The sequence below is a fragment of the Anabrus simplex genome, chromosome 4 (genome assembly GCF_040414725.1).
Source record: "Anabrus simplex isolate iqAnaSimp1 chromosome 4, ASM4041472v1, whole genome shotgun sequence".
NCBI lineage: Eukaryota > Metazoa > Arthropoda > Insecta > Orthoptera > Tettigoniidae > Anabrus > Anabrus simplex.
Genome location: NC_090268.1, coordinates 408,441,689 through 408,463,921, shown reverse-complemented (window position 1 = coordinate 408,463,921; position 22,233 = coordinate 408,441,689). Strand labels below are relative to the sequence as shown.

The 22,233-nt window shown below is 42.5% G+C and overlaps 1 protein-coding gene across 4 annotated transcripts in view; it reads right to left on the bottom strand.

Moving 5' to 3' along the window:
• The window catches only part of LOC136872779 (uncharacterized), a 75,446-nt gene that overhangs the window by 9,976 nt on the left and 43,237 nt on the right, over nt 1-22,233 (bottom strand). For all 4 annotated transcript variants that reach the window (XM_068227534.1, XM_067146617.2, XM_068227533.1 and 1 more), the window contains 2 exons: nt 18,442-18,522; nt 18,102-18,329 (listed from right to left, as the gene is read on the bottom strand). In XM_068227534.1, the coding sequence (XP_068083635.1) occupies nt 18,102-18,329; nt 18,442-18,522 (309 nt within the window). The remainder of the gene's footprint in view (nt 1-18,101; nt 18,330-18,441; nt 18,523-22,233) is intronic.

Here is a 22,233-nt window from a genome sequence, read left to right as displayed (position 1 = left end):
GTGGTCCCAGCTGTGCTTGTGCCCATGATCTTCAAATAGTATCATGAGACACCATTAGGCGGCATTTATGCATTTTCAAAACTCGAGAAAGATCAGGGAAATGTTTATTTGGAAGGGTATGGACGGTGAAATTGGAGAAATGGTAAAAGCTTGTAAACCTTGCTTGCTTAGTAAGCCCACCATTTCCACTAAGCTAGGGCTATTGTCATCACATTAAGCATCTCACCCCATGGAGCGTCTATATATTGTACCGGTTACGACCTGTACAAAAGTATTTTTTGAGCATAAGTTACGTTTATTTACCACGCGTAATGTTGCGAGCGCGCCTGGTTTGTTTACCAGCAGCGAGGACCAGCTAGCGAGTGTATGACGACTGTGAGCTGTGACGTAGCCACAGGGGCTAGCTAGACCGCCCGCTCGTCTCAACAAGTGTTACCAGCCTTGACTGGTATTTTATGGATTCCACGTCACTTGTTCTAGAGAGTTCGATGGAGAAAATTTTGAAATTTCTATAATAATGAAGCTAGCGAATCGAGCGATATGTCATCTTGTTTGGGATCACCTAAACGTCCCAATGCTCGAGTTTCAAGCAAATCCATCTAGGGATTCGGGAGGTATTCAATCAAACCGTATTATGACGTAGACATCCCGAATTGAATAAAAGGAGGACCTACTGTAGCCTATTCACACAGTCTCAGCTGAGTAGTCAGCGGGGACACTCTTGCTGCTACTATCATCGTGGAACTCTGTCATTATACAAGTGTGGGAAGACGATTCTTCCAAGTACTATAAAGTGGACTCATAAGACTTCGAGTGTTGTAGAAAATTTTCTAAGTCTTCGTAATTGAACTTAGAATATTTACAAGTGTTAACTAAATGGACTTGTATTATTTACGTGTCTTCGAAGCGGGAATTTTTCTAAGTGTTTGTGAAATGGGCTTGTATTATTTACATGGGTTCGAGACCAGAATTCTTCTAAGTGTTCATTGAATGGACTTGTATTATTTACGTGCCTTCGAGACTGAAACTTTTCTAAGTGTTCACTAAATGGACTTGTATTATTTACGCGTTTTCGAAGCTGGAATTTTTCTAAGTGTTCACTGAATGGACTTGTATTATTTTCATGTGTTCGAGACCAGAACTTTTCTACGTGATCATTGAATGGACTTGTATTATTTACGAGTATTCGAGATTGGAATTTTTCTAAGTGTTCGTGAAATGGACTTGTATTATTTACGTGGAATATTTGCGACTGTTGAGGAACTCATCCTTCTAATAGACAGTGATTGATTAACATTGCTAGTGATGAACTTTAACTTTCCAACGGCTTTAAACAAAGTTAGGATTTCACTTACATTTACTCAAAGACTTGTACATTTGCCAGTGTTGGTTTAAAAGACTTATAAATTTCGTCAGTGAATTTATTTATGTGGAAGGACTTGTGCTTTCGTCAGTGGTCACTCAAAGACTTTAGGAATTTCACCAGTGATTAACTTTAAATATATTCAAACTTCCAAGTGAATGGACTTGTGTTTTCATTCGAGTTTAGGCAAAGACTTGCACCTTCGCCAGTAATGAACTTTGAGTTTAACTTCACAAGAAGGGACTTGTATTTTTCTTTGCCAAAAGTTATTCAGGGACGAGGATTTTCCTAGTGATGAACTCTAAATTATTAATACCACTCATATCGTTTTAGGAGTGCTGGAAGTCTTGATGTACAATTATCAAGAACTCTGCCTATAAGTTGATCATCCAAGGTTTTCATGGACTCAGTACTACTAGTGACCTTGGGAACAGCAATCCTCTCAGTCTCATTGGGCTGAGGTTGTATATGACTATCTACAAGATCGCCTGGATCACCGGGGTTCAACCCGGGCCTCAGAGTTTGAGACATCCCTACTTGCCGTCAATCCAGACAGTCCAGCTGCCTCTGTCTGGAGTATCTGGAGTCCCTGGAATCCCTGGAGTCTTCTGGAACGTGCTTCAACCAGCTTGGCTTGGTGAGCTGGAGAACCCGAGCCATACTATTGGAATACGAGGAAGACAATCCATTTCTACTTAGAGGTGATGTGCAAATTCATGACTTATTTGAATAAACTCTCGTGCAATCAGAGTCAAAGTTTTTCTGTAGATAGGACCCTACCTCCTGTACCGAGCCCTAGCTACAATTAATCCAGTTTTTCGCCCTGAGAACTATAGTCATGCTACTTTATAATTTAATCTGAGAGTCGGGCTCTTTTACTGGTACAATATAGACTACGTCGGCCCTTTCCCCCAATCAAAGGGGAACGGAAATAAATTCATTCTGGTGTGTGTAGATGGCTTCACTAGATTTTCATGGCTGTTTCCGATCAAGCTGGCAACGGCTCAGTCAACTATGTCTTGTCTTAATATTATCTTTGCTTCTTTTGGTCCCTGTTAATATATTTTTTCCGATAATGCTAAGGCTTTCAGATCCAACTTATTCCGAATATTCTGTTTCGACCTGTCCATTTCACGTGCAACATCTTCGGCTTATTACCCTCAACCATCTCTGGCTGAGCGGGTAAATCGTAATCTTCGGTCGGCGTTGATCGCTTTTCATCATGAAGATCATTCCAGGTGGGATACTTCGTTGCATTGGTTACCTTTTGCCTTGTCTCACAAGTTCATTTCGGCATCTCTCATGTTCAAGTTTGTTCCCAACAAGCCGCTCTCTAATCTTTGGTCATTTAACGACTTGTCGCCAGAGACAAAAGATTTCGATAATATTAGAGATCTATGGAAGAAGGCTAAGAATAACCTTAAAGCTTCTCATGTAAAGGTTAGGGAAAGATATGATCGTGGACGAAGACCCACGAATTTAAAATTCGGAGATCAGGTCATGGTTAGAAATTTTGTACCTGCGGGCAAGCTTGCCCCCAGAATTTATGGGCCGTGTATAATTTTGGATTTCTTAATCCCGGTCCCCTTATTAGTCAGCATGTTGTGGTGGTGGATTTTGTTTTAAGAGGAAGTACAACGAGATAATCATCCTCTCTGAACATATTAGTGGAAAATAAATTTTAAATAAAAACAAAATTATTTATTCAACAAACGAATTTGGAAACGCAGTACAAAATAAAACAAAAACTTAATTAATTAGGCCGAAAAATTACTAACGAATCAAAAGGGAACGTGTGTTTCCTGAGTAGCAGTACACTTGTAATTTATATACCCTTTATTAGTCCACTGTCGCACATAAAGTGGATGACGAGATCAGCAGTAGCCGCGTCATCGGCTAGTGCGCGTTAAAGTGTTTCCTGCAGTCCGAGGCTACGTCTTAGGCCGGAGAGATCGGCGCACTCTGTGAAGATGTGAGCCACAGTGAAGTCGGCACCACAAGAACACGTTGGGGGGGAGGATCTTCCCTCTTTAGGAGATAAGAGTGCGTAGATCGTAAATGACCAATCTTCAGCCTACACAATACTATGACCTCTCTCCATGAAGGCCGGAAAGACGACCGCGACACTGTAGTTGTCTTCTTAATTGATCTCAGCTTGTTAGGAGTTCGGATAGCTAGCCACTCCGATTCCCAGGATGCCAAGATGGTTCGACGTAGGTGAGAACTAATATATTTAGCAGGTACATGGGCAGGTCTTGGAGGTAAATGTACCGCTTCCTGTGCAGCTTCATCCGCAAGTTCGTTTCCAGCAATTCCAACGTGGCTTGGAAGCCACGCGAAAGTTATTCTGGTGCCAACAACACTTAACATGACTAGAATGTCATGAAACTGCTGCACAGGCGCGTGTTGCGAGAAACAAGCTTCAATAGACTGCAGAGATCTTAACGAGTCGGTACAAATAAGGAAGTGGCTTCTTTCATCACCCAGTGCAAACTGCAGAGCCTCTATGATGGCGTAAAGCTCCGCAGTATACACTTCACATACACTAGGAAGCAAGATCTTCGTGCTCATCATCGGTGACGAAAGAGCAACCAACATTATCTCCGATTTTAAAACCATCCGTGAAGATATGCTTCCCGGCCGGTTATTGGTGAACGAAGTCTTGGAAATACCTCCGATAAACGGACGATTCCGTGTTCACCTTGGGTCCACGGAGTAGATCTAGACGTATATCCGGTCGCGGAACTAACCAAGGAGTTACCTCGCTGATAGTTTGTTCAAGACAACCACCGATATCGATATTCAAGCTACCAATTCGAAACCCAACCGGCCGTGTGGCATTCGGCCGGTTTTGGTTCCTCTGGTGGTATTGGGTACTAAAGATGCATTGATAGCCTGGATGTATCGGTATTTCACGAATTTTGGCAGCGTACGTGAGTAGTAACTGCTGCCTCCTTATCCGTAAAGGTGGAACTCCCGCTTCAGCGAGTCGGCTGGGAATGGGGCTAGTATGGAAGCCTCCCGTTCCCAGCCTAGCTCCATTATGGTGAATACTAAAAGGCTCAGCATAGTTTTGATGCTGTGCCATAAGCCGCACTTCCATAGTGTGACCGTTCACAACGTCACCTATAATATGTCATAATATCCGGGAGATGAAATATGCCGTTTTCCGCGTCATTCTACGGTGAAAACTGTCCAAGTTACGACTTTCCTACCCGCTCCGGGATACGATTGACAGTATGCTGACTCGCGCGACCCAACTCTAGTTGCTGGTAATTAGCAGTGAGGCATTGCAGGAGCGCTTGTACTCGAAGTTTCCTCACTCCAACCACGAGCGAGATGGAAAGAGACCCGTTATCACGTGACAGAGAATCTAGGTTACTAGTAGAGCTCGTGGAGTACATCCAACGTGAGAACTAACATTAGACCGTATTTCCCTCATTCATTCATTCATCACTGCCAGCTCGTCGAATTCAATTGTTTTTCGCCAGATAATTAATATAAAATGCTAAATACTCGATGGAGAGACACGTGCAAACATTCATTTGAATCACATAATTTTTCACATACTTATGAGGCCGAGAAGTGCTCTACATAATTGAAAGAACGGTAGCTACGCCGTAACAAGTGCGCGTCTTAATGGTTACCAGATGTTGGGTCCCAACCGTGGCAACCAGCTCAAGGATTCCCCTAGCGCTCGTCATCATTCACCGACAGAGATAAAAGCAAGAACTGTTTATTAATTAATCCTAAAAAGACACAAGCTAATATAATAGGGCAACAAAGGCAGTTAAATATCCTTAATAAGAAGTTATTGCCTTCACTTTTGCTATGTGGTGTAGCTATACCATTTCAAAAGTAGGTAAAAAATCTTGGGATTGTCATAAGTGATACACTAGATTGGAGTGAGCACATAACAAGCATCTGTAGGAAAATTCACTTGTCACTTCACCCTCTCAAAACTCGCCAATCACTTCTTCCACTAAGCATGAAAATTAAACTTATCCAGACCCTCATATTTCCCATACTTAATTATTGTGATATTGTAATGATAGATGCCACCATGGAACAAACATTAAAATTACAGAGGGAAATGTACGCATGCATTAGGTTTATATTTTCAATTAAATTTTCAACTCATATCTCCCCCTATTATGAAATTCTCTCCTGGTTAAAAATCGATAAACTACGACATCTTCATATTGCAACTCTCGTTTCTCGTCTGTTGAATGAATCTAAACCCCAGTATTTATCCTCAAAGTTTAATTTACTCTCCTCCTCTCATTAACATAACACACGATCGACTGCTACACTCTCAATTCCTGTGCATCGCTCATCTTCATTTAACCGCTCCTTTCATGTGTCTGGTGCAAGGCTATGGAATTCCCTTCCAGTCAGTGTTAGAAATTGCACTTCTTTAGCTTCTTTCAAGCGGTCTTGCCGATGTTACCTATTAAATGTATAACCAGCTTGTATGAATGGCAGTATGAATGGAAGAATGAATGAGGTTAGGATTTATATTTTGTTATATTATTTCATTATTCTGTTTTATGAAGTTTATTATAGATAATATGTGGTTAAGTGTAAGAGAGGGCCGTGAGCCTTAACTTCGCCACAAATTAAGGCATGGAATAAATAAATAAATAAATAAATAAATAAATAAATAAATAAATAAATAAATAAATAAATAAATAAATAAATAAATAAATAAATAATAATAACCGTATCGCCTCTGCTACCGTGTGCAGACATTTCAATTTGACGCCATCTTGATGTCTGCTCGTCAATTTTGACGTTCCGTTTTACTCTAGGCCCACTGGATGGCAAATAGGAGCTAATCAGATTTAAAATAGAATTCATTTGATGAATTCCAAACTCAATATCAAGAGCTTTACAGTGATAATATATTTGTAGATCATCTGCATATAAATGATACTTACAGTTACTGAACTGAGAATATATATCATTGATATACAGAGTAAACAGAAGGGGTCCAAGCACAGATCACTGTGCGACACCTGTTTGCTTCGTCTTCCAGTCCGTGGTCATGCCGTTTATGACAACACGTTGTCGCCGATTGGTGAGGTATGAAGCAAAGAGCTGAATAGCAGAGGGACTCAGATTAAATCTTTGTAGTTTCGCTAATAATATTTCAATATTCACTGTGTCAAACGCACTACTGAAGTCAAATAAAATAAGTATAGTCACTTTCCGCTCATCTATAACGCGTCTAAGGTCGTCTGTAATTCTTAGTAGTGCCGTCCCTGTGCCATGTCCTTTCTTGAAACCAGATTGGAAGGGGTCACGCAGAGAATATTTTTCCCAGGTATTGTACAAGTTGGCTATATATCCATTTTTCTAAAACTTTAGATAGTGCTGAAAGAATGCATACAGGACGAAAATCAGATGCTACATTAGCTGGCGACCTTTTTGGAACTGGGACAACTTGTGCATCTTTCCACTTTGTCGGAAAATAACCACGGGAGAGGCACGCAATATTATATGCATAATGTTAGTAATAAAGAAAAAAGGGATTTCATCAGGCCCCGTTGCATGTGATTTAATAGAAATCAGTTCTCGTCTCACTTCAGACTCTGAAACAGTTCGAAATTCGAAACATGGGCGATCAGATGATTGTTGTCGTATTATAGACTTGGTGGTGGCTTGCACTATATTATTATTATTATTATTATTATAAACTGAAGTGTTTGTAGATTGTTTTTTTCATGTTCTAATGTTACTAGCACTTCTATCTCCTCCATCTTCACGAAATTATTAGCCGATCAGGAAATTTGATTATTATTCGTTTAGTCAATCAAAATTGAGGGTGTGTTCAGGCCTTCGACCTAGAGAGCTCTGGAAACTTACTCCCACCCCCGCTTTAAAAACTGGGAGCTTTCGAGCCTTAAATTACAACCGTTCGAGAAACGTGCTCTTGAAAATTATGTTTTGGGAGATATATCTCCTTGCCTATCTAACTAAATGTAACGTTAGCGACGTTGGAACCTTTGTAATTATGAGCTTGAAGCTCAAGATTGTAAATTACCAATTCTTGGCCATGTTGTCTTCTTCATCGCTCGGTCTAGAGTGCATACGTAGTAGAGGCAGGGGAAAGCTTTGCCCGCCGTCGGAAGGCCCACCAGCTCAAGATAATTGTAGATATCTCTTAAATATGTGATAGTTTCAGATAGCTGACTTGAGAGGAAGATTTCAAAATTCATTCTTAATGCAAATTTCTAAAGCCTAACACCATCTTTTAACGTAAAGTTCCAAGCAAGTCTAAGGACTTAATTCAAATCCCTGCTGGGGATAAAGAGTATTCATCCTCTTTTAATTCCAATTTAACTTGTTATTGGGGGGACTATGATTTTTTACTATTTTTTGCTATTTTGCTTAACGACACAGATATGTCTTATGGCGACGATGGGATAGGAAAGGTCTAGGAAGTGGAAGGAAGGCCTTAATTATGGTACAGCCCCGGCATTTGCCTGGTGTGAAAATGGGAAACCACGGAAAACCATCTTCAGGGCTGCCGACGGTGGGGCTCGAACCCACTATCTCCCGATTAATGGATACTGGTCGCAGGACTATGATTTTGTAAAACTTTAAATTTGATCTCTGCTTTTTGAACATAATATTTTACTTCATCTAGTCACCATTGGTAGTGTAGGCTTTGCCTCTATAACTTAGGGCCATAAGCCCAGACAGGATCCGAAGAGTTTCAAAGTGTGTTTCCAAAGGAGTGCAAGTGTTCGCCTCCTAGCGTTCTGTTTACGGCCGATGTCTTAAATATTTCCTTTTGATCACTAAGGCCATTTAGTATGAGCACTTATTGCCCTTGTTTAATTTCTAAATATTCGTAATCAAGTGTGTATCAGACTGTCGAGTGGGTAAGACAGTAACGACTATTTTCGTAATGATCTAATGTAAAATTTGGATTGGAAACTTGTGCTTTTGAAAAGCTGTAATATTGTAAATTTTGGAAATCAGCCTCCTAGAGTGTAATTAAGTGGAGCAAAAGTGCTCTTTGTAATAGTGTAAAGTTTGAGTGACAAAACTCATCACTGTGTAAACAATTTTCTCTACAGTACCTGATTGTTTTAGGTTTTCAAATCATTATTGTTGCGATAACTGACGAGCTCACAGTTATTCTATCCGACTGTTAATTGTGTATCAAGTTTAAAGTGAGAAAAATAAAGGAAAGGAATAAAATTTCAAATTTTAGTTTTTTAAATTCTACATTGAATCCCAGGGACTTCTTACACCTGTGCAACCCACAATGTCACCGTAACAAATGGTAGCAGAGCGTGGTTGAATGGGTTTGGACAAAGCCCCTTTTGAAGGCTTTTCATAGAATTTGAAATCGAACTCTAAACGTTTTTCAGTTTCGCGATTTTTCCTAATTTGGTCAAAGTTTCTTTCGTTATGACTGGACCTAGAGAAGACCTTGCACCGTAGTATCTTCACAAGGAAGAACTAATTTACCAACTCTTAATCAGAAAGGTCCAGTCTGGTGTCAAGGTTGCACAGACGCAGTTAGACTTAAGGATTCTTTAGAGTTTCCCATCAGTATGGGAAGGTAATGCGAACGACAGGAAGCATGACCAACAAATGGCAAATAAGTTACTATGGGAAGGGCACTTGATTCAGAAAGTGATGGAACCAACTAGAGGGAAAAATATTCTGAATGTGGTGCTGGTAAAACCAGATGAACTCTACAGAGAAACCGAAGTAATAGATGGCATTAATGATCGCGAAGCTGTTTTTGTGGTAATTAAAAATAAATGTGAAATAAAGGAAGATATTAAAATTAGGACTACTAGGCAGTACCATATGGCTGATAAAACAGGCATGACGGAGTTTTTAATACGTAACTGTGATCGGTGGAAAATGGTAAAAAAATGTAAACAGACTCAGGGATCGGTTTAAAGCAATTTTTGAGGAATGTGAAAACAGGTTTGTACCTTTAAAGGTGGTAAAGAATGGTAAAGATCCACCATATTATAGCAGGGAAGTAAAGAGACTAAGAAGGAGGTGCAGGCTGGAAAGAAATAGAGTTAGAAATGGCTGTGGAAGTAAGGAGAAATTGAAGAAACTTACTAGAAAATTGAATCTAGCAAAGAAGTCAGCTAAGGATAACATGATGGCAAGCATAATTGGCGGCCATACAAATTTTAGTGAAAATGGAAGGGTATGTATAGGTACTTTAAAGCAGAAACAGGTTTCAAGAAGGACATTCCAGGAATCATTAATGAACAAGGGGAATGTGTATGCAAGGATCTTCAAAAGGCAGAAGTATTCAGTCAGCAGTATGCAAAGATTGTTGGTTACAAGGATTAGGTCCAGATAGAGGAGATGACTAATACTAAAGAAGTATTAAAATTTACCTATGACAGCAACGACGTTTACAGTAAGATACAAAAGTCGAAAACTAGAAGAGCAGCTGGAATTGATAAAGTTTTGGGGGATGTACCATATAGTACCATATCTGAAGTACTTGTTTGATTATTGTTTGAATGAAGGAACTTTACCAAATTAATGTAGAGTTGCTATAGTAGCCCCTGTATATAAGGGAAAGAGTGATAGACATAAGGCTGAAAATTACAGGCCAGTCAGTTTGACATGCATTGTATGTAAGCTTTGGGAAAGCATTCTTTCTGATTATATAACTGGTTAATAGAAGGCAGTTTGGGTTTAGGAGAGGTCATTCCACTGAAGCCCAACTTGTAGGGTTCCAGCAAGATATAGCAGATATCCTGGATTCAGGAGGTCAATTGGACTGTATCGCGATTGATATGTCTAAGGTATTTGTTAGGGTAGATCATGAGAGATTACTGGCAAAAGTGAGTGCGATTTGACTTGACAAAATAGTGACTGAATGGGTGGCTCTCTTTCTAGAAAATAGAACTCAGAGAATTAGAGTAGGTGAAACTTTATCTGTCCCTGTAATAATTAAGAGGGAAATTCCTCAAGGCAGTATTATTGGACCTTTGTGTTTTCTTATAGATATCAATGATATGTGTAAAGAAGTGGAATGAGAGATAAGGCTTTTCGCAGATGATGTTTTACTCTACAGATTAATAAATAAGTTACAAGATTGTGAGCAACCGCAGAATGACCTCCATAATGTTGTGAGATGGACAGTAGGCAATGGTATGATGATAAACGGGGATAAAAGGCAGGTTGTGAGTTTCACAAATAGGGAAAGTCCTCTCAGACTTAATTACTGCATTAATGGGATTAATGTTCCCTTCGTAGATCATTGTAAATACCTAGGTCTCAAAATAAGGAAATGTCTTTATTGGAGTTATCACATAAGTATGATTGTAAATAAAGAGTACAGATCTCTGCATGTAGTTATGAGGGTATTTAGGGGTTGTAGCAAGGATGTACTGTAAAGGAGAGAGCATATTTGTCTCTGGTGAGACCCCAACTAGAGTATGGTTCAAGTGTATGGGACCCTCACCAGGATTACTTGATTCAGGAACTGGAAATATGCAAAGAATAGCAGCTCGATTTGTTCTGGGCGATTTCTGACAAAAGAGTAGCGTTACAAAAATGTTGCAAAGTTTGGGCTGGGAAGACTTGGGAGAAAGGAGACTAGCTGCTCCACTAAGTGGTTTGTTCCGAGCTGTCAGTGGAGGGATGGTGTGGGAGGACATCAGTAGACGAATAAGTTTGACTGGTGTCTTCAAAAGTAGGAAAGATCACAATATGAAGATAAAGTTGGAATTCAAGAGGACAAATTGGGGCAAATATTCGTTTATAGAAAGGGGAGTTATGGATTGGAATAATTTACCAAGGGTGATGTTCAATAAATTTCCAATTTATTTGCAATCATTTAAGAAAAGGCTAGGGAAACAACAGATAGGGAATCTGCCACCTGGGCGACTGCCCTAAATGCAGATTAGTAGTGATTGTTTGATATTGATTGTATTCCGGTGTAAATGGAGAAATAAATTGGTGATGCTGTATCCATCATCACTGCCAATATTACTAATCTTGCCCCTTGTTCTCAGTTTTTTAAGGAGGTGAACCCTCACAAAATCAACTTTGGCGTGTTCAATCTAGGTTATTCCCTTTCTGTAACAGAGCGAGGGTCCTATTGCCGCTGATACTTAATGAGAATCATTCTAGTTTGGCTAACACTCTAGTCGAATACATTTCTGAGTTGTCAAATAAGGTTAATCAATCGTTGTCCGAAGCCGCTAGTGCAAAGTGTGACTATCTTACCACATTAGATGTACCAACCGAAGAGGACCCTAATAAGTCTTCGGAAAGTAGGGATTCTGTTGTCCCACAACAAGCTTCTGTCCCATCTGAACAAGTTGTTAGTCATCAACAACAACTTCCACACTCCACTACTCTGAACGTCAAATTGTACAGACCATCGTCGAAGGGATCTCTCCACATTACAGGTCATAATTCTAGTTTGCTTCCCGGCAGCAAACTTTTTCAGAACTCGAGGCTATGGCAGTGTCCGTGGAGGGAGTTAGATACGCGGATATGCTACGAGGCGCTAGGGAGCCTCCACCATCTTCTAACAGTTCTCGGCCACCAACTCGCCGAACCTTCTCTCCCCGCAAATGTTATGCGTGTGGATCGGCGGGCCATCTCCGAAATAAGTGTCCTCTCGTAAAATGGAATGTGCCTAAGAATAGAGTAGGCCAGTTCCAAGGATGTTTTAAGTGCGGAACATTCTCACATCTTGCTCAAAAGCTGTACTTCACCTGCACACCGCCTTGTTCTACTTCTGGTGCTGCCTCCACTAATCGAGGCGACAGGAAGTGACTAGCGTGCCCGTATGTGTCACCAACTTCAGCTTCTCGAGGCTCAGCCCAGGTCAGGTCGGGCACCGAACTTTCTGAGGAGCGAAGACCCTCTAATACATCATTTGAATGTCCGATAGAATGTCTTAAAATCGCCTCTGAAGCCCAAAAATTTGTGACCTTCCTCAAAATTGATATAAATAATGAACCGGTCACAGCACTGTTAAACTCAGAAAGTCTTAGCTCTATTATTTGTGAAGATTGGTATTCCAAACTGAAAGTTTGTTGTAAATTTCCATATTATAATCTTCCCTCCGTTAAATGTGTTTCGTCGAATTTTTCCCCGTTAGAAATTTTAGGATCTATTCGTGCTAAAATTCGCATTTCTAAATTTACTTGGAAGTTTAAGCTGTTTGTTGCCAAACTTTTGTCATGCATTGTGATATTAGGGGCAGATTTTATGTCACATTCTGGTCTTGTGCTCGATCTTCAAAGTAAATCGTGCACATTCATTTTGAGAGAAATTTCCGTATTCCCCTCTTAAAATGTAATTCTGCATCATCTTCTGTGATTTCGCCTACTCAGATTGAGATGTCGTTAGACTTTAGATATTGGGGACGATGACCTTCGATATTTGGCCCCTTAAAACACGAGCATCATCATCAGACTTTAGACATCTAACTGAAGATCAGGCTAATCGTATTGGTAAGTAATGTGAGTCATTTCCCGATGTATGTTCGGAAACTTTTGGGTCAATGATTTAATAAAATATAAGATCGGGGTAACGGATTCGATACCTGTAAGGTTTCCTCCAGATAGGTTATCTCCTCCTAAAATGAAATCCCTCAAAAAAATTACTGACCAAATGTTGAAGGATGATATTATTCGGCCTTCAAAGTCGGCATATTCATCGCCCATCTTCCTTGTACCGAAACCTCAAGGCGACTGCAGACCAGTTATCGATTACAGGGCGTCAAACCGTATGTTTGTATTGCAATCAGTTCCCCTTCCTGACTAGCATTCATATTTGTCTTGGTTTCGTATGGCTAAGTTCTTCACCATCCTAGATCTTGACCAAGCATATAACCAGATACTTCTGGCGGAAGAATTGAAATAACTGACTGCTTTCGCTACCGAATGGAACCTGTACGTATACAACCGCGTGCCTTTTGTGCTCCACACAGGCGCGGCTGTTCTTACTAGACTGCTAGATAGGGTCTTCTCCGACATCAAATTCGGATATCTGTACCATTATCTAGATTATGTCGTTATTTTCTCTGAAACCTTCGAATAACACTTAGCTCATCTGGATGAAGTCTTAAATCGCCTTCGAAAGGCTGGATTGACAGTCAAGTTATCTAAGGTAGCTTTTGCTAAGGCATCTTTAAGGGCATATTGTGTCACCTGACGGAGTTTCAAGCGATCATTCAAGAACTCAGAGGAAATTCGTGACTTTAAGCTTCCTAAAGATGTTAAAGGGATTGCTAAATTCATCGGCGTGGTGAATTTCTTCAGGAAATTCATTACCATTCTTCGGTAATAGGACGGCGCCCCTAAATCGCTTCCGTAGGAAAGGTGTCAAGTCTGAATGGGGGCCGTCCAGCAATCTGCGTTCGAAGACTTGAAGTTAGCTCTCTGTAACCCCCCAGTCTTAGCAATGCCAGATTTCTCTAAGTTCATCGTTCAGTCAGACGCCTCATCATCTGCGGTCGCTACTGTTTTTCTTCTGGAATCTGAACTCGGAAGGTGGCCAATTGTCTATGCGTCTAGGACTTTATCGGCTCAAGAAGCCACGTACTCCATATACGAGTTAGAAGGACTGGCTGTCCTGTTTGCCTCGGAAAAAATCCGCCTATATCTTGAAAATGTTAAGTTCGAATTAGAGACCTACAATCAGACTCTGAGCTGGGTTTTGGATAGGTCCCGTCGTACAGGGCAAATGGCCCGTTGGGCTGTTAAAATCTCGGCGTTTCAGTTTGACGTGTAGCACATTCGGGGATCAGAGAATGTGGTCGCAGATGGGTTAAGCCGTATGTATTCTGGCAAGGTCGATTCTATTGACCGGAGGAAAGTTATTCTCTTTCTTTTCCCATACCTCCTAGTGTTAATGTCTGTTTTACTGATGCCCCTATGTTGTTTCATGATACAGCAAAATATCAACGCGAAGATGCAGTGCTGGCTCCTATTATGGAAACCCTTTCCTCTGGGGAACATGTTGTCCCTTATATTCTGAGGAATAGAGTTTTGTGTTGCCCTTCGAGGCACGATCAACAGATGAAAGTTGCAGTCCCAACTGTTCTTGTGCCTATGATCTTTAAGTATTCCCATGAGACCCCATTGGGGGACATCTAGGTATCTTTAAAACTACAGAAAAAATTAGAGAAATGTTCATCTGGAGGAGTATGGACGGCGAAATCAGGGAAAAGGTTAAAGCTTGTAAATCTTGTTTAGTTAGCAAGCCACGTTGTCTACGAAGGTAGGGCTATTGTCATCTCATCGAGGATCTCGCCTTATGGAACATTTAGATTAAGTCGGGCCTTTCCCTCAATCTTTTGGGCAACGGGAACAAATCCTTCCTTGTGTGCGCAGATAGTTTCACTCGGTAATCATGGCTATTTGCAATTAGTCTGGCAACCCTTCAGTCCAACATTTCTTGCCTTAATACTATTTTTGCTTCTTTCGGTCTTTGTCAATATATAGTCTCTGATAATGCCAAGGCATCCACCTCTAATTTATTCCGCTAATTCTGTTTTGATCTATCCGCCTCACATGCAACAACGTCAGCCTATTACCCGCAAACATATCTAACTGAGCGGGTTCACCGTAATCTTCGATCTGCTTTGATCGCTTTTCATCATGAAGACTATTCTCGGTGGGACACTTCACTGCATTGGTTACCTTTTTCATTCAACTCGGCTGTTCACGAGTCATACTAGTTTTCACCCGCATCTCTGATGTTCGCGTTCGTTCCTAACATCCCGTCGTACAATTTGTGGTCAATCAATGAGATTTTGCCAGAGACAAGACCCCGATAATATCATCGATCTGTGGAGAAGGGCTAAAAATAACCTTAAAGCCTCTCATGAGAATTTAAAACAGAGATATGATCGTGGACGGAGACTTACCAATTTAAAGGTTGGATATCAAGTCATGGTAAAGAATTTCGTTCCTGCAGGCAAGCTTTCCCCCAGGTTTCATGGACCGTGCATAATTCTTGATTTTTTAGCGCCAGTCACCCTCTTGGTGACCAATCTAGACACAGAAAAGATTTTTAGGGTTCACCTGTCCTATGTAAAACAGGCTTAAAATCTGTGCTTTTCAGTGTAGGCCACGTCCGGGTCCATGGCTAAATGATTGGCGTGCTGGCCTTTGGTCACAGGGGTCCCGGGTTCGATTCCCGGCAGGGTCGGGAATTTTTCCCTTAATTGGTTAATTTCGCTGGCACGAGGGCTGGGTGTATGTGTCGTCTTCATCATCATTTCATCCTCATCATGAAGCGCAGGTCGCCTACGGGAGTCAAATCAAAAGACCTGCTTCTGGCGAGCCGAACTTGTCCTCAGACACTCCCAGCACTAAAAGCCATACGCCATTTCATTTCAGTGTAGGCCACCAAGTGATGGCATTGACAGTTATATTTCTTTCCTTAGCAACTTAGCATCTTAAGTTTTTCATAAGCAAGTTTAAAAGAGGAGACCTTCTGCCCCTCTTAATGAGGTAAAATTGTAAATATTTAGGTTTGTTTCAAACTGTAATTTTTGCCTCTTTCAAAAACTTCCCTTCACTAATTTATTTTCCTGTCTGTCATTATCTTTTCCATACCTCCAGCCTGAGCCTGAATTCCGTGTACTCGTCCTACATGCCGCCAATCGTATCTGCACCTCCAACAAAAGAAACACTCTCCATAAAATCAATTACTGTTGCCCTTGAATTAAGTGTTGCAGAACCCTGATTTCATCTGAGGCCGTGTCGTTACTACGGGCGAGAGGTGCCGGCGCGGGGTAAGGATCCGCCTCGTTCCGGCCCAGTCTCCTTCTCACCGGCCAACTAAGGCACCGTCATCATGAATAATGGCTGAGATACTGTACCACAACCGCACACTCCATTATTGGGCTATTATACGTGGTTCGTGGCGATCATCACCATGGCTACCCCTCTCAAGGTAGCGGAAGAGAATTAACTTAGGGTACTTTGAGGTCCGGGGGCCCCATCCCGGCATCGGCATTGGCGGTCGCTCTTGCCGTCAAACTTGGGCATAACTGACAGGACTTCTACGACTTTATAAACACTGCAAGAATTATTTTACTAAAATATCTGGTGAATAAACTATCCATCAAGAAATATTCTAACCTTTATCTCAAATTACAAATTTTCTAAAATGCTAAATTTCAAAACGGTACCGACCGTGGAAGAAATTTAAGGGGTGGAGGTCAGTACCGGAGGTACAAACTTCTCCGTTCATTTAAACTGAAAGCCTTTCAGAAGGCCATCTCTGATGTGAACCTTGAACTGTGTATTGGAAGAAATTTTGAACTTTAATTTTCGGATGTCGACTTATGTGCCCCCTCTGGTGGGAGGACGGACAATTAATTTTCAAAAGAATGTTGGTATTTCTAAGTTTTCTAAACTGAAGTGTTTGTAGATTGTTTCTTCGTGTTATAACGTTACTAGCACTTCTATCGCATCCTTCTTCATGAAAAGATTAGCCAATTAGTTAATTTGATACTTATTCGGTTAGGCAATCAAAATTGAGGGTGTGTACAGGCCATCGGCCTAGAGAGTTCTAGAATCTTCCCCTCCGCTATAAAAGTTGGGACCTAATGGGCCACGTTGTCCTCTTCATCGCTCCGGTCTAGAGTGCATAAATAGTAGAGGCAGGAGAAAACTTTGCCCGCCGTCGGAAGGCCCACCAGCTCAAGGTAATGGTAGACATCTCTTAAATATGTGATAGTTTCAGATAGCTGCTGCTGGTGGTGGTGGTGATCATTGTTTTAAGAGGAAGTACAACTAGGCAACCATCCTCTATATAACACTAATCAAAGGAAAAAATGGAAGGGATCCGACACTTCGAAAAATGAAGATATCGGCCTAAGAATGGCAAGGGCCATGAAGGGCATACAAATGAAAGACTCCCTAGACCTCGCAAACCTAATAGCGTCGAGGTCGGAAAAGAACAAGAGTTGACCAAGAGAGGTCAGATAGGATAGATGAAAGTGAAGAGCCTGGCACAAGTAAGTGGAAGCAATGCCAGGACTGAGCTAAGGAATGGAGTGGAGTGGAGATTATTGTTTTAAGAGGCAACCATCCTCTATATAACACTAATCAGAGGGAAAAAATGGAAGGGATCCGACACTTCGAAAAATGAAGATATCGGCCAAAGGCAGACAAGGGCCACGAAGGGCGTGAAAAAGAAAGACTCCCTAGCCCTCGCAAACCTAATAGCTTCGGGGTCGGAAAAAAACAAGAGTTGACCAAGGGAGGTCGGACAGGATAGATTAAAGTGAGGAGCCTGGCACAAGTAAGTGGAAGCAATGCCAGGACTCAGCTGAAGGCCCCGTGGTCGCCAACCCACGCTCCAAAGTTCAGAGCCCCTGGGGCCCCTTTTAGTCGCCTCTTACGACAGGCAGGGGATACCGTGGGTGTTATTCTACCGCCCCCACCCACAGGGGGAACTGAGCTAAGGGCCCCGTGGTCGCCAACCCACGCTCCAAATTTCAGAGCCCCTGAGGCCCCTTTTAGTCGCCTCTTACGACAGGCAGGGGATACCGTGGGTGTTATTCTTCCGCCCCCACCTACAGGGGGTCAGTGTGTGGATTGATGATTAAACTATCAACACATTAAAAATAGATTGTTAACGATACGTGAATAAAAGTAAAATAATTAATTAAATAAATAAAAACTGAGAATCATGCATACATTGATCCAAGTGCAGGAAATGGTTATTATGTAAAATTGGCAGGTGTTAGTCTCACCTAAGATGTTAATCCAAGGTCCAGAAGAACTCTCACGGTATACTCCAACCCATGGACAACATCCAGTCCACGCCCATAGAGTGTCAATCTCTTCCTGGGACTCCACGAGCAACATACGTGTGCCTTCCTTCTTGCAAGCTTCAACTCCATCTCCCCAGTTCATCCTTTGAGGAAGAAGTTTGTAATATCCAAGACCAGGGAAATGACGGTAGCCCGGTAGCGGTACAACTGTTTATTTTAAAAGAAAATGAATAATGAATACTTTTGGATGAAACATGACAATTGAAGAGTTTATTATACGAACATGTTAAGTGAAAATTTTGGAAATATTTGATTTTACCTGTTGGAGAACGTGTTGCGCCCTCTCCTACACCTGGTCTGATCCCTGCTTTTTCTAAGATTTCTGAGATCGTCATACTCTCTGTAAGAAAATAGAAAGTGAATGACGTGGTGTTATTTTGTTAAAAGAAGAACAAGTCAAGGGCATGTGACAGGTGTTGATGGTATTGGTGATTATTGCTTTAAGGGGAAGTACAACAAGGCAACCATCCTCTGTATAACACTAATCAGAGAGAAAAAATGGAAGGGATCCGACACATCAAAAAATGAAGGTATCGGCCAAAGAAAGACAAGGACCACGAAGAGCGTGAAAATTAAAGACTCCCTAGGATTCGCAAACCTAATACCACCGGGGTCGAAATGGGCAAGAGTTGACCAAGTGAGGTCGGATAGGATAGATGAAAGTGAGGAGCCTAGCACAAGTAAGTAGAAGCAATGTCAGGACTCAGTTAAGGGCCCCGTGGTCACCAATCCACGCTCCCCCAATTCATAGCCCTTGGGGCCCCTTTCGGTAGCCTGTTACGACCGGCAGGGAATACCGTGGGGGTTATTCTAACATCGCCACCCACAGACGGAGGTAAATTACATCTTCATCCACTTGAACTGTGTTCACCGTGACTAGCATGACGTGTTCTTCCACAAGAGTGCCTGGGATTGAGGAGTGTGGGAGACTTGGTTGGTACAGAGGTTTCTGTTATATTAAAGACCGCATAAGAAGCTTCCAGAGAATCACACTATTCACGGGGGAAAATGAAATAGCGTTTGGCTTTTAGTGCCGGGATGTGTCCGAGGACTTCGGCTAGCCAGGTGAAGGTATTTTTGATGTGACTTCCGTAGGCGACCTGCGCGTCGTGATGAGGATGAAATGATGATGATGACGACACATACACCCAGCCCTCGTGCGAGCGGAATTAACCAATGATGGTGAAAATTACTGGTCCTGCCGAGAATCGAACCCGGAAACCCTGAGACCAAGGGCCAGCCATTTAGCCATGGATCCGGACATTATTTACGGGAAAAGATCATAAACCAGAAACATTTGTCAACCCTTGATTACGGTGTAGAAATTGTATCAACTTCACTTAGCCGATATCAGTCAAGATGGTTGGTCTGAAATATTCAAAGTTGCCAAGTGCACTTACCCATCGCCCTCTTCTATGAATGCGTTAATACACCTACCCAATACAGCGATATTGGCGATATGGGCCTAGTCTCCATTTTTACCGTCGAGCGCTGCATCGCTGGCATTGAAACATGATTGTTCGTTACAGCACACGTTAAGTATTTTGTATATTTCTGTTTAAGTAAACAGCCAAGCACTCGATAAACATACACTGACTGACAGAGCAAATGCAACACCAAGAAGGAGTGGTCAGAACTTTATGCCAATTGCAGGGTAGACTGACGTCACTGAGGTATGCTCATGATGTGAAATGAGCCGCTGTGCTGCCCACGTAGCGAACGACAAATGAGACACGGCGTTGGCGAATGGCCCACTTCGTACCGTGATTTCTCAGCCGACAGTCATTGTAGAACGTGTTGTCGTGTGCCACAGGACACGTGTATAGCTAAGAATGCCAGGCCGCCGTCAACGGAGGCATTTCCAGCAGACAGACGACTTTACGAGGGGTATTGTGATCGGGCTGAGAAGGGCAGGTTGGTCGCTTCGTCAAATCGCAGCCGATACCCATAGGGATGTGTCCACGGTGCAGCGCCTGTGGCGAAGATGGTTAGCGCAGGGACATGTGGCACGTGCGAGGGGTCCAGGCGCAGCCCGAGTGACGTCAGCACGCGAGGATCGTCGCATCCGCCGCCAAGCGGTGGCAGCCCCGCACGCCACGTCAACCGCCATTCTTCAGCATGTGCAAGACACCCTGGCTGTTCCAATATCGACCAGAACAATTTCCCGTCGATTGGTTGAAGGAGGCCTGCACTCCCGGCGTCCGCTCAGAAGACTACCATTGATACCACAGCATAGACGTGCACGCCTGGCATGGTGCCGGGCTAGAGCGACTTGGATGAGGGAATGGCGGAACGTCGTGTTCTCCGATGAGTCACGCTTCTGTTCTGTCAGTGATAGTCACCGCAGACGAGTGTGGCGTCGGCGTGGAGAAAGGTCAAATCCGGCAGTAACTGTGGAGCGCCCTACCGCTAGACAACGCGGCATCATGGTTTGGGGCGCTATTGCGTATGATTTCACGTCACCTCTAGTGCGTATTCAAGGCACGTTAAATGCCCACTGCTACGTGCAGCATGTGCTGCGGCCGGTGGCACTCCCGTACCTTCAGGGGCTGCCCAATGCTCTGTTTCAGCAGGATAATGCCCGCCCACACACTGCTCGCATCTCCCAACAGGCTCTACGAGGTGTACAGATGCTTCAGTGGCCAGCGTACTCTCCGGATCTCTCACCAATCGAACACGTGTGGGATCTCATTGGACGCCGTTTGCAAACTCTGCCCCAGCCTCGTACGGACGACCAACTGTGGCAAATGGTTGACAGAGAATGGAGAACCATCCCTCAGGACACCATCCGCACTCTTATTGACTCTGTACCTCGACGTGTTTCTGCGTGCATCGCCGCTCGCGGTGGTCCTACATCCTACTGAGTCGATGCCGTGCGCATTGTGTAACCTGCATATCGGTTTGAAATAAACATCAATTATTCGTCCGTGCCGTCTCTGTTTTTTCCCCAACTTTCATCCCTTTCGAACCACTCCTTCTTGGTGTTGCATTTGCTCTGTCAGTCAGTGTATTTAAAACACACCTTACACCTTAATAAAGAAATTCAATGAAGATCGTGTCCCTGCATAGCGGAAAAATCAGTACAAAATAATGTTAACGGTATAGGAAAGAAATAATTTCACGTACTTCCCTACATACGCAATACCTTCTGTATAAGGGTTTCGCGTTCTCGCGTTCAAGTATTTCGGTCTTTCAAAGATCTATGCTGTTGATGTGGATATGTTCTTTAAGAATACAGAAATAGCACACTAGCAAATAACTTCACTTAATAACTGTGAATGTCCGATTTTAGGACAACTGAAGTGAAGAGAATTCCGAAAAATGGGCACTAATTAGTCACACATAGACGGACTAAAATTTGTATGCACACATGGTTGTGTTTTCAATACAAAATCACGAATGTTTCAAAACCCACACGAGCAAATCAGATGAGTACCGCAGCCTCCCATTTTCATCCCATTTATTAATTATGACCACGGAGTAAATCATACACTGTACATAAACAATGAAACTATTCACGACCAAAGAAACAAACGAAATAAGGTAAACACAGGCTCAATGATATCAGCACCCTTAGCAATGGTCACTGATCTAGTCTTGTCAAGCAGACTAATGCCAGCTTATCAGTGCTCCAAGCGCCTGGACTTGTAACTATGCCGTGTTCGCTCGTTTACATGTGTGACCGGGCGAATGAGAAGGCGTATTAGCGCAGGCATAGTAGAGGGTGATGACTTACCACCATGTATTTAATGTATCATTTGGTCGCCCACGAAGGGACATATGCAGGCCTCTAGGAAGGAGTAAGCGAAACACATGTGGTGGACCACGACCGACTGGATCCCTCGCTGCGCTCCGCTAGAGCGACACATCAAGTCGGCCGTGGGTGAACTATTGTAGGCAACCGTTTGATGTACAGAGATTCGACCGGGAGTTTCAATAGGGAGCAAGGCGGTTGCTTTCCTGACGGTTGACGTACAGTAAACCGTGCCACTACCAAAACTTAGTGTGAGTTATATATGCAAAAGTATAAAAATGAAACTAGACATGAATA